This window comes from Gorilla gorilla, chromosome 10 (genome assembly GCF_029281585.2).
Source record: "Gorilla gorilla gorilla isolate KB3781 chromosome 10, NHGRI_mGorGor1-v2.1_pri, whole genome shotgun sequence".
Classification (NCBI taxonomy): domain Eukaryota; kingdom Metazoa; phylum Chordata; class Mammalia; order Primates; family Hominidae; genus Gorilla; species Gorilla gorilla.
In genome coordinates, this window is record NC_073234.2 from 69,537,433 (window position 1) to 69,550,174 (window position 12,742).

General features: G+C 39.6%; 1 protein-coding gene across 7 annotated transcripts in view; it reads left to right on the forward strand.

Moving 5' to 3' along the window:
- AMN1 (antagonist of mitotic exit network 1 homolog) overlaps positions 1-12,742 on the forward strand; it is a 57,992-nt gene that overhangs the window by 35,927 nt on the left and 9,323 nt on the right. For all 7 annotated transcript variants that reach the window (XM_031000920.3, XM_055357938.2, XM_031000918.3 and 4 more), the window contains one exon: positions 4,043-4,154. In XM_031000920.3, the coding sequence (XP_030856780.1) occupies positions 4,043-4,154 (112 nt within the window). The remainder of the gene's footprint in view (positions 1-4,042; positions 4,155-12,742) is intronic.

Consider the following 12,742-nt stretch of genomic DNA (forward strand, 5'->3'; position numbering starts at 1 on the left):
CTACGGTGAACTGTGTTTGCACTACTGCACTCCAGCTTGGGGAACAGAGTGAGACTGTGTCTCAAAAAAATTATAAAATTAAAGAAAAAAAAGATCAACAAGCACTTAGTACAAACTTATGTTACAGCATTTAGCAAATATCATGATCGTTTCTGAAATCTCTGTTGATCATTGTGTTCATCATTTTGTTCATTTTATCCTCAGCTTTTAATACAATTCCAGATATGTGGTAGTACCTCAATAAATGTTATCACATTCTTAGCCTTATATTACAGTCATTTCATAAGTTTCTTTAATCCTTATAATTAAAATTTAATTTGCTGTATAAAATTTCATTTATTAATAAATATTTATTAAGCATTTACTGTTCTAGATCCTGGCATATCAGAGAACAGACTGTCCGTATAATGTAACATACTTTACTTGTTTTTTATTGTTGGTAATTCAGATTGTTTCTGGTTTTTAGCTATTAGAAATAATTATATATTGGGACAGTCACTTTTCCTTCCGTTGCTATAATGAATTCCCAAAAATGGAACAAATGGATTAATAGGTATGAATATTTTTTAACAGTCCTAAATTGTTTTCCATAAAAGTTATGCTATGAGTATGCAATTTCAGTAAGACCCTAATCTGCCAGAAATATTTTCTTTTTTTTAATGCCTTAATTTAATATGTTTTTTTTCGTTTGTTTTTTTTTTTTGAGACAGAGTCTCACTTTGTCACTCAAGCTGGTATGCAGTGATCTCGGCTCACTGCAACCTCCACCTCCCGGGTTCAAGTGATTCTTCTGCCTCAGCTTCCCAAGTAGCTGGGACTACAGGTGCACACCACCACGTCCAGCTAATTTTTGTATTTTTAGTAGAGACGGGGTTTCACTATGTTGGCCAGGCTGGTCTCGAACTCCTGACCTCAGGTGATCTGCCCGCCTTGGCCTCCCAAAGTGCTGGATTTTGTTCTTTTTCTAAAATAATGTTACAGCTGGGTGCAGTGGCTCACACCTGTAATCCCAACACTTTGAGAGGCTGAGGCGGGTGGATCACTTGAGGTCAGAGTTTGAGGCCAGCCTGACCAACATGGTGAAACCCTGTCTCTACTAAAAATACAAAAATTAGCCAGGCATGTTTGCACATGCCTGTAATCCCAGCTACTCGGGAGGCTGAGGCAGAAGAATCACTTGAGCCCTGGAGGCAGAGGTTGCAATGAGCCGAGACTGCTCCATTGCACTCCAGCCTGGGCAACAAGAATGAAACTCTGTCTCAAAAAAATAAATAAAGTAAAATAAAATAAAATAATGTTACATCTAAAGCCCCGCTCAATTATTCTCCCTTTCTGCCTTCAGAAGTAACCACTATCCTAAATATGATTATGTATCTCTCCTTGCATGTTTGGATACCTTTTCTTTTTTTTCTTCCTGTGGACCCTGCTCAGACAGAAATGGATACTTTTTCTATTATGTACAAATCTATAAATAAGATATAGCCTTGTTTTATATGCTTTCAAATTTTACATAATAGCTTCATAATATATGTCCCTTTACAATTTGTTATTCAAAATTATGTTTTCTGAAATTTTTCAGGTGTAATTGAGGTATAATTTACATACAAGAAAATTCACTCATATTATGTGCATAGTTGGATAAATTTTGGTAATTGTTATACAGCCATATAACCACCACCACAATTGATGTATAGAACATTTTCATCACCCTAAAAAGTTGTCTGTGTTCTCTGTGGTTTTATTTTGTTTTTTTGTCTCTGGTCCTTTGTAGTTGATCCCCTTCTGTGACCCTCTCTTAGGTAACCACTGATTTACTTTGTCATTGTTTTGGCTTTTCTATAATTGTATATAAATTCAATTTTATATAAATATAATTTTATATAATGGAATTCTGCAGAATATAATATACTATTTTGGTTTTTATTTCTTTATTTTACTTCCTTCACTTAGCATAGTGTTTGTGAGATTGATCCATGTTATTGCATATGTTAATATTTCATTCCTTTTTTTTTTTTTTTTTTTTTTTGAGACGGAGTCTCACTCTATCACCCAGGCTGGAGTGCAGTGGCATGATCTCGGCTCACTGCAACCTCCATCTCCCAGGTTCAAGTGATTCTCCTGCCTCAGCCTCCCAAGTAGTGGGGACTACAGGCATGTTCCACCATGCCCAGCTAATTTTTTTGTATTTTTAGTAGAGACCATGTTAGCCAGGATGGTCTCGGTCTCCTGACCTCATGATCCACCCACCCTGGCCTCCCAAAGTGCTGGGATTACGGGCATGAGCCACCACACTCAGCCCCTTTTTATTGCTAAGTAGTGTTCCATAGTATGGATATGCCATAATTTATTTATAATTTTACCATTTGATGCAAAGATAAATAGCTGGGACTTAATTAAATGTAAACAGCTTTTGCACAGCAAAAGGAATAGTCAGCAGAGTAAACAGATAACCCACAGAATGGGAGAAAATCTTCACAATCTATACATCTGACAAAGGACTAATATCCAGAATCTAGAACAAACTCAAACAAATTAGCAAGAAAAAAGCCAACAGTCCCATCAAACAGTGGGCTAAGGACATGAATAGACAATTCTCAAAAGAAGATATACAAATGGCCAACAAACATGAAAAAATGCTCAACATCATTTATGATTAGGGAAATGCAAAGCAAAACCACAATGCAATACCACCTGACTCCTGCAAGAATGGCCATAATAAAAAAAATTAAAAAAAATAGATGTTGGTGTGGATGTGGTGAACAGGGAACACTTCTACACTGCTGGTGGGAATGTAAACTAGTACAACCACTATTGAAAACAGTGTGGAAATGCCTTAAATAACTAAAAGTAGAAGTACCATTTGATCCAGCAATCCCACTACTGGGTGTCTACCCAGAGAAAAAAGTCATTATACGAAAAAGATACTTGTACACACATGTTTATAGCAGCACAATTTGCAATTGCAAAAATGTGGAACCAATGCAAATGCCCATCAATCAACGAGTGGATACAGAAACTGTGGTATATGTATACAATGGAATACTACTCAGCCATAAAAAGGAATGAATTAATGGCATTCACAGCAACCTGGATGGGATTGGAGACTATTCTTCTAAGTGAAGTAACTCAGGAATGGAAAGGCAAACATCATATGTTCTCACTCATAAGTAGGAGCTAAATTATGAGGATGCAAATGCATAAGAATGACACAATGGACTTTGGGGACTCGGGGAAAGGGTGGGAAGGAGGTGAGGGGTAAAAGACTAAAAATCGGGTTCAGTGTATACTGCTTGGTTGATGGGTGCACCAAAATCTCACAAATGACCACTAAAGAACTTACTTATGTAACCAAATACCACCTGTTCCCCAAAAACCTATGGAAATTTTTAAAAAATTTAAAAATAATTTTATCATTTGATGGACATTTGGGTTCCAATTTTGAACTGCTGCAGACATTTGCATACAAACCTCTGTGTAGACATACGTTTTTATTTTTCTTGGGTAAATGCCTACGAGTGAAATTGCTGGGTCATATAGCAAATACATGTTTAGCTTTATAAGATACTACCATACTGTTTGCCAAAGGGTCTGAACTAACATGTTTGAGATTTATGTCTATTAATGCAAGTAGATATTTTTCATTTTAGCTGTTTTCTCTTATTCTATTCTATTTATAAAGCATTGCTTTTCCTGTTCTCCACTTTTTTTACTATTACAAGTAATACTGCAAAGGGCATATTTATAAATTGTTTCTTTGTGCACATGTAGAAGAGATTCTCTGTAGATCAACAATTGGAACTGCTGGGTTCTGGGGCATACTCATCTTCAGCTTTAATAGCTATTACACATTACTTTATAAAATGGTTGGGCATTTAACTTTTTAAGCTGCTCCTTCCAAATTACTTCAGACTTATATTGGTCTTTTCTATATACTTTTTTTTTGCAAGTAGATATCTGGTTCTTTTTGTATCAGAATGTTTCTCAAAATTGTTCATACTGTTATTATACATCTTTGTTTTCATTTGACTTTATTTTTGCATAGGAGATTCATATGGGACATTGTGTAAATCTGACTGATGGGGCTGTCGAAGCTGTCCTTACTTACTGTCCTCAAATACGTATATTACTCTTCCATGGATGCCCCTTGATAACAGGTTAGTGCAATAGATTGCTTGGGTTCAAATTCTGGCTTCATCTTTTACTGTGTGACCTTGAGTACATTACTTAACCCATTTCATTATTCAGTTTCCTCATCTGTAAAACAGGCATAATGAGAGTACCTACCTCATAGACTTAGTCATGATTATCTGACAATTCTTTATTTTATTTTATTTTAATTTTTTGGGAGACGGAGTCTTGCTCTGTCACCCAAGCTGGAGTGCAGTGGTGCAATCTCAGCTCACTGCAACCTCCACCTCCTGGGTTAAAGCAATTCTCCTGCCTCAGCCTCCTGAGTAGCTGGGACTACAGGCGCACGCCACCATGCCAGGCTAATTTTTTTTGTATTTTTAGCAGAGACGGGATTTCCCCGTGTTGTCCAGGCTGGTCTCGAACTCCTGAGCTCAGGCAATCCGCCTGCCTTGGCCTCCCAAAGTGCTAGGATTACAGACGTTAGCTGCCGCGCCCGGCCTCTGACAATTCCTTATGTGGTGGCCTTGCACATAGTAAGAGCTCAATAAATGTTAGTCATGATAACGATAAATGAAGGTGGTAGTGGTGGCCAGTGCTCAATAAATGTCACCTATGAAGAGGATTATGATGGCAGCAGTGGTTGTGTTCATGATATTGAACATGATGCTTCATGTAAACAATAAGAAAATTTCAAGTTTATAATATTACATCTATCGAATACACTAAATGACTTGTTAACTATTATCAAACTGTAGACATTAGGATCAGAATAGCCGGGCGTGGTGGCTCATGCCTATAATCCCATTACTTTGGGAGGCCAAGGCGGGTGGATCACCTGAGGTTGGGAGTTTGAGACCAGCCTGACCAACATGAAGATACCCCATCTCTACTAAAATTACAAAATTAGCCAGGCGTGGTGGTGCGCACCTGTAATCCCAGCTACTCGGGAGATTGAGGACGGAGAATCACTTGAACTCGGGAGGTGGAGGTTGCAGTGAGCTGAGATCACGCCATTGCATTCCAGCCTGGGCAACAAGAGCGAAACTCCGTCTCAAACAAACAAACAAAAAGTCAGAAAAATTTGGACTCTTAGGCTAATGTGGCTCTTCACTGGAGGAGAACAAAATAGCAATAGCCCATTTTGCCTGTATAAGAGCCATGGTATATATCCTCCTACCCTAGAAACCACGGCACCCTTTCATATTACCCCTATAATAGGTCCACACCGTAATATAAACTGGATCTAACTTGTAAATCAGTAGTTATGCCCAGTCCTTCCAGCTCATTTTTCTTATTACAGTCTAAATAATTATTCCAATTATTCTTTTTTTTTTTTTGAGACAGAGTCTCGCTCTGTCACCCACCGAGGCTGGAGTGCAGTGGTGCAATCTTGGCTCACTGCAACCTCTGCCTTCCAGGTTCAAGTGATTCTCCTGCCTCAGCCTCCCAAGTAGCTGGGACTACAGGCGCATGCCCCCACATCCAACTAATTTTTGTATTTTTAGTAGAGACGGGGTATCACCATATTGGCCAGGCCAGGCTCCTGACCTCATGATCCACCCGCCCCAGCCTCCCAAAGTGCTGGGATCACAGGCGTGAGCCACCATGCCCAGCCAGTCTAAACAATTATTCTGTAGGTTAAGCTATTATCCTGGAAGTTCCTTTGACAACTTCTCTTTTATTTTTAGGAAGTCCCTTTGACAACTTCTCTTTTTTATTTTTAGGTTGCCAGCCTTAACCAAGGCTGTAACCATAGATTGTATCTGGGTATCAGTGACATCTGTAGTGAAGATTAGATCTTTATGCAAAGACATTTCTTAAGAAACTAGAGCCAGCAAGGACACTGGTGGCCGGGTGCGGTGGTTTACGCCTGTAATCCCAGCACTGTGGGAGGCTAAGGTGGGTGGATCACTTAAGCCTGGGAGGTCGAAGCTGCAGTGAGCCATGATCACCCCACTGCACCCCAGTCTGGGTAACAGAGTGAGACCCTGTGTCAAAAAAAGAAAAAGAAAAAAGAAAAAAAGAAACTGTTAACTGGGGTTAGCTCCACAGAAAGTTGTGAAGGAACAAGAGTAGGAAAAAACATGTCATTGTATACCCTTTTGTATCTTTTGAATTTTATATCATGTGGATTATTTTTAAACTATTAAAAATTAATTGGTTGGACATGGTGGCTGTCAGCACACAGATGATCCCTGACTTAAAATGATCAATTTACAGTTTTTCGACTTTACAATGGTGCAAAAGCCATATGCATTCAGTAGAAGCCATACTTCAAGAACCTGTGCAAGCATTTTTTTCACTTTCAGTATAATATTCAATAGATTACATGAGACAGTCAACACTTTATTAAAAAATAGGCTTTGTGTCGGAAAATTTTGCCCATCTGTAGGCTAATTTAAGTGTTCTGAGCATGTAGGCTAGGCTAAGCTATGTTGTTCAGTAAGTTAGGTATATTGAACACATTTTCGATTTTTGTGTATTTTCGACTTATAATGAGTTTGTCAGGGTGTAACCCCATCATAAATTGAGAAGCATCTGTAGAGAGAAGCAATAAATACCAATTTTCTTTTTTCTTTTTTTGAGGCAGAATCTCACTCTGTCACCCAGGCTGGAGTGCAGAGGCATGATCTTGGCTCACTGCAACCTCCACCTCCTGGGTTCAAGTGCTTCTCCTGCCTCAGCCTCCCAAGTAGCTGGGATTACAGGCTTGCACCACCCTACCCAGCTAATTTTTGTATTTTAGTAGAGACAGGGTTTCACCATGTTGGCCAGGCTGGTCTTGAACTCCTGACCTCAGGTGATCCACCTGCCTCAGTCTCCCAAAGTGCTGGGATTACAGGCATGAATCACCATGCCTGGCCTAAATACCAGTTTTCAAGTCTGGAAAATATACTGGAGTGGTTAATCAGATTTTCAAACCAAGGAGTCTTTTGAGATAAATTATGTCATTATGGAGATCACTAGTAACCAAAGATATGTTAACAGATCATGGATTTAAGATAAATGCCTAGTTGGTGTGATTCCAGACACCAGGAAAGCTTAATGACACTAAATGATTAATGAATGCAATGAGCTTAATCACACTAAATGATTGCAATGAGCTGAGATCACGTCATTGCACTCCAGCTTGGGCAACAAGAGTGAAACTCTGTTTCAAAAATAATAATAATAATAACAAATGCGGTTGAGCATTCTTTTCTTTCTTTCTTTTTCTTTTTTTTTTTTTTTGATACTGAGTCTCACTCTGTCGCCCAGGCTGGAGTGCAGTGGTGCAATCTCGACTCACTGCAACCTCCGCCTCCCAGGTTCAAGTGATTCTCCTGCCTCAGCCTCCCAAGTAGCTGGGATTACAGATGCCCACCACCAGGTCCGGCTAATTTTTGTATTTTTAGTAGAAATGGTGTTTCACCATGTTGGCCAGGCTGTTGTCGAACTCCTGACCTCAGGTGATCTGCCCGCCTTGGCCTCCCAAAGTTCTGGGATTATAAGCGTGAGCCACCGCACCCAGCTGTTTGAGCGTTCTATAGTGGAAAAAATGTGAAAGTCATGGTATTAACTAAATTTTCATTTAAGAGTGTGGGAAGAATGATCCTTCAATGGACAGCTTTGGAGGGACCAAGGGAGACAAAAGTAGAGTTGCTGTTAATGTTGAACCTTAAGAGCCATCTTTGTTCAACATACAAATTAAAATACCATTATAGGCCAGGCGAAGTGGCTCACACCTGTAATCCCAACACTTTGGGAGGCTGAGGTGGGCAGACCACTTGAGGTCAGGAGTTCAAGACCAACCTGGCCAACATGGTGAAACCCTGTGTCTACTAAAAATACAAAAATTAGTTGAGTGTGGGGCTGGGCGCCTGTAATCCCAGCTACTTGGGAGGCTGAGGCAGGAGAATAGCTTGAACCTGGAAGGCAGAGGTTACAGTGAGCCAAGATCTCCTCACTGCACTCCAGCCTGGGCAAGAGTGGGCAGGACTCCATCTCAAAAAAAAAAAAAAAAATTATGGAAAACAAAATTTATAAAAATCTAAAAGATATGTGATATAAATGTAACTCACTTAAGAAGCATCTTAGATTTTGTATTCCCCGTATGTTTCAGAGCAATTCTATTGGTTTTACCTTCGTATTTTTATGTTGGTGATGAGAAAACAACCATTTGTAGGTTTCAGTAATTGAAATAATACTTTCTGATAGTATTTTTCAAATAGACCCCAGGACCCATTTACATTCTTAAAAATTATTGAGGATCCCAGGCTGGGCGCGGTGGCTCACGCCGGTAATCCCAGCACTTTGGGAGGCCGAGGCAGGTGGATCACGAGGTCAGGAGATCGAGATCATCCTGGCTAACACGGTGAAACCCTGTCTGTACTAAAAATACAAAAAAATTAGCCGGGCATGGTGGTGGGTGCCTGTAGTCCCAGCTATTCAGGAGGCTGAGGCAGGAGGATGGCATGAACTTGGGAGGCCGAGCTTGCAGTGAGCCAAGATCGCACCACTGCACTCCAGCCTGGGCAACAGAGTGAGACTCCATCTCAAAAAAAAAAAAAAAAATCATTGAGGATCCCAAAGAGTTTTTGTTTATGTATATTTGTTAAATTAAAATTTCTATTAAAACATAAATTTTTAATAGACATTCATTTTTTAAAAATCATAAATCTATTACCTAGAAAAGAGATATATTTTCATTCAGATCATCACTTTTCAGATCATTGTGGATACTCTTCTTTGATACCCCAAAACTCAGCAAGTGGTAATTTCTTATGGGTTGTTGCAATGTGGAACTTGAAAACATATCAATGAACTTTTCATACATTTTGTTATGATGCATTTTTCATACATTTGTGTTATGATGCACTAGTCTGTCTTGAATTTTGAGTTGATCTTTACCAATGCATGATTTTGTAACATCATGCATTGGCAGTTCGGAAAATATTGGTTCTCTGAGTTATATAGATCTTTTAAATATTGACACATTTTATTATCCAAAACAAAAATCAGTTGTTAATATAATAACTGGTCATTAGAAAGGTCCTGGATAGCTTTCAAGATCACAGTGGCAGCTACGAGGCTTCCAAAATTCACTTGAAAGCTAAAGCTTTATCACTGACAACAAATTCTGTCATTTGTTTTCTTTGAAATGACAGCCTCATTTCTTCTATTTTCATGAAATAGTCTGCCAAGTACTCAAATAAGAATAACCTTACACTGTAGTCATTGTATTAGTCCGTTTTCACACTGCTGATACAGATGTACCCAAGACTGGGTAACTTATAAAGAAAAAGAGGTTTAATGGACTCACAGTTCCATGTGGCTGGGGAAGCCTCACAATCATGGCTGAAGGCGAAAGGCACGTCTTACATGGTGGCAGGCAAGAGAGAATGAGAGCCAAGAGAAAGGGGTTTCCCCTTTTAAAACCATCAGATCTCATGAGACATATTTACTATCATAAGAACAGCACAGGAAAGACTTGCCCCTATGATTCAATTACCTCCCACCGGGTCCCTCTCACGACACATGGGAATTGTGGGAGCTACAATTCAAGATGAGATTTGGGTGGTGACACAGCCAAACCATATCAATCATTCTTTTAAAAAGTAAAAATGGTGTTCCATGAAAAAAGTAACTAGTTCAGTTCACAACCCTGAAAGGGTCTCAGACTACAGAATATGCAGACTACACTTTGGGAACCACTGCTTTATGGTAAAGAAAAATTATCAGTCAACTTCAACATTTGCAGCAAGAATAGCATATCATTTTCTGGCCAGGTGCAGTAGCTCACGCCTGTAGTCTTGCACTTTGGGAGGCCAAGGCAGGCAGATCACTTGAGATTAGGAGTTTGAGACCAGCCTGGCCAATAGGGTGAAACCCCCTCTACTAAAAATACAAAAATTAGCTGGGCATGGTGGCGCACGCCTGTAATCCCAGCTACTCTGGTGGCTGACGCAGGAGGATCACTTGAGCCTGGGGGGCAGAGGTTGCAATTAGCCAAGATTGTGCCACTGCACTCCAGCCTGAGTGACAAGGTGAGACACTGTCCCAAAAAAAAAAAAAAAAAAAAAGAATAGCATACCCCTTTCAAATCACTTCTTATATTTGTGTGTGGCTGCCAAAAGTGGTGGAAGTAGACATTGAAATGGCAGGAGTTCAAAATATTTGGAATAGAATAAAAATATTTTTGATCTGGAAGATCACAGTTGGTAAATGCCGGACTAGGTGTTACTGTTACATAAATCATCTAAAAATGACCTTTGGGGCCCTGTGTTGTTTACTTCTTCACAGCAACCAGGACTGTCAGCTCAAAAGCCCATCATCACCAAAGCAAATGTTTACACATCCAATTGTTTAAGTATAGCCTAAACAACCAAATTATTAGCCATCTATCTAGAGCCCACCTGCTTTACATACCCTGCAAACTACACCCAGCGTCTACTATCCATAGATAAAAACCCCAGGCTATAAAAGACCCCAAACCACTGCTGCCCTTTGGAGCTCTCTAACCCAGAGACACCCCCCCACCACCGCCCCCCGCCCCGATCTTGCTGCTAAACAACGTCATGACACATACACCCTCTCTCTAGTCCTCCAGGAATTCTCTTACCCTCCCCCTTCTGAGTAGTGGCCGCCCTACACTGTTGTTGCCTTTGGAAGGTCTCATGCTGTGAGGGACTTCCCGGCATACAAACCTGTCAAAGCGCTGTCCAAAGAGAGCTTGTTGTGTCCCACTGCCACCTTGTGGTCACATCTTTTTCTTTGTTCTGCCCTGAAATCCTTCAGATTCACTACAGTTACATGGTGTGCCATAACATAAAACAAAAAGTGTTTATATGTCCAAAAAGTTTGTGAAGGGCAACATGCCACTATTATGAATGTTAATTTGTCAAAGGCTCTGAGAAATACTATAGCTAAGAAACTGTTTAACTTCGTTTGTCCAAGCATTTCCAAATTTCTAGCACAGAACACTTTTTTGATTACCCTAGCCAACTCCATCACATTTTAAAATGTTATTTTTCTGATCCCTGATTTCACAGAATAGGAAAGTGAGATATTGAAATGTTATTTGTGTCAGGGTGCGGTGGCTCATGCCTGTAATCCCAGCACTTTGGGAGGCCCAGGTGGGTGGATCGCTTGAATGCAGGAGTTTGACACCAGCCTGGGCAACATAGAGAAACCCTGCTTCTATAAAAAATTGTTTTAATTAGCTGGGCATGGTGGTGCACACCTATAGTCCTAGCTACTCAGGAGGCTGAGGTGGGAGGATAGCTTGAGGCCCCAGGAGTTTGAAACTAGCCTGCACAACATTAACTGAGACTTGCTGTCTAATAAAATAATAATAGTGCTAAGACTAAAACTAAAATCTTAAGATATAGTAAAACGAACACTGATCCCATCCCCGCCATCTCTCCAGAACATCGAATAAATCACTTAACTCTTATGGATCTTGACTTTGCCTTGTGCATAATGGCCAATTATCATAACATTGAGAGATCTAATATTAATAATAATGCAAGAGGCCGGGCATGGTGGCTCACGCCTGTAATCCCAGAACTTTGGGAGGCCGAGGCAGGTGGATCACCTGAGGTCAGGACTATGAGACCAGCCTGACCAACATGGTGAAACCCTGTCTCTACTAAAAATACAAAAATTAGCCAGGCGTGATGATGTATGCCTGTAATTCCAGCTACTCGGGAGGCTGAGGCAGGAGAATCGCTTGAACGCAGGAGGCAGAGGTTGTAGTGAGCCAAGGTCATGCCACTATACTCCAGCCTGAGCAACAAGAGCGAAACTTCATCTCAAAAATAAATAAATAAATAAAAATAATAATGCAAGAGTTCATACAAAATATTCTACCTTGAGTCATCACATCAAAAAAGATAAATTTTTTAAAATAGTTCATATAAAATGGCTTTTATTAATAACCTAAAGAGAAAAAAGCTGAAGAAATTTTAACTACCCAGATCACTTCTACTCTTCCCACTTAACCATCAGTACCCCTAAATCTTCTATAATGATATATTTTTGCTAACATCATTGAATGGAAGTAAAGTGGGCTAACATGTTCACCTTATATTTGATTTTTAATTTCTTCTTTTTCCAAGGAAGATAAATGCTGGTTGTGTTTGTGGGGGTTTTTTGTTTGATACATGGAAGGCCTTTCTTCTTTCGTGACACCTTATATAACATGATTCCTCTTATATATTCATATGGTTGCTCACATATGAGTATTTAAGACCATAAAATTTATATTATATAGCAAGTATTTACTATACTTGCATATGCATGTGCAATTATAATATTGTTACCCTCAAAGCAACCTGACTCCCAGATTAGCACTGCTCACTGTAATTTCCTATCAGATCTCCTGAATTAACCTATTTTCTCGACTATGTTTCTAAGTATTTATAAAATTTCTTAACCTTAGTTAGAATAAAACATAACTTCACATTATGAATTAGGACTTGAAACTGTTAGAAGTACTCTGAGTTGGTTTCTGCAGAAGAGAGAAAAACTAAGCTGCTATTAGAAATATGAAAATTATGGTTTTGGCTGGGTATGGTGGCTCACGCCTGTAATCCCAGCACTGTGGGGGCGCCGAGGCAGGCGGATCACC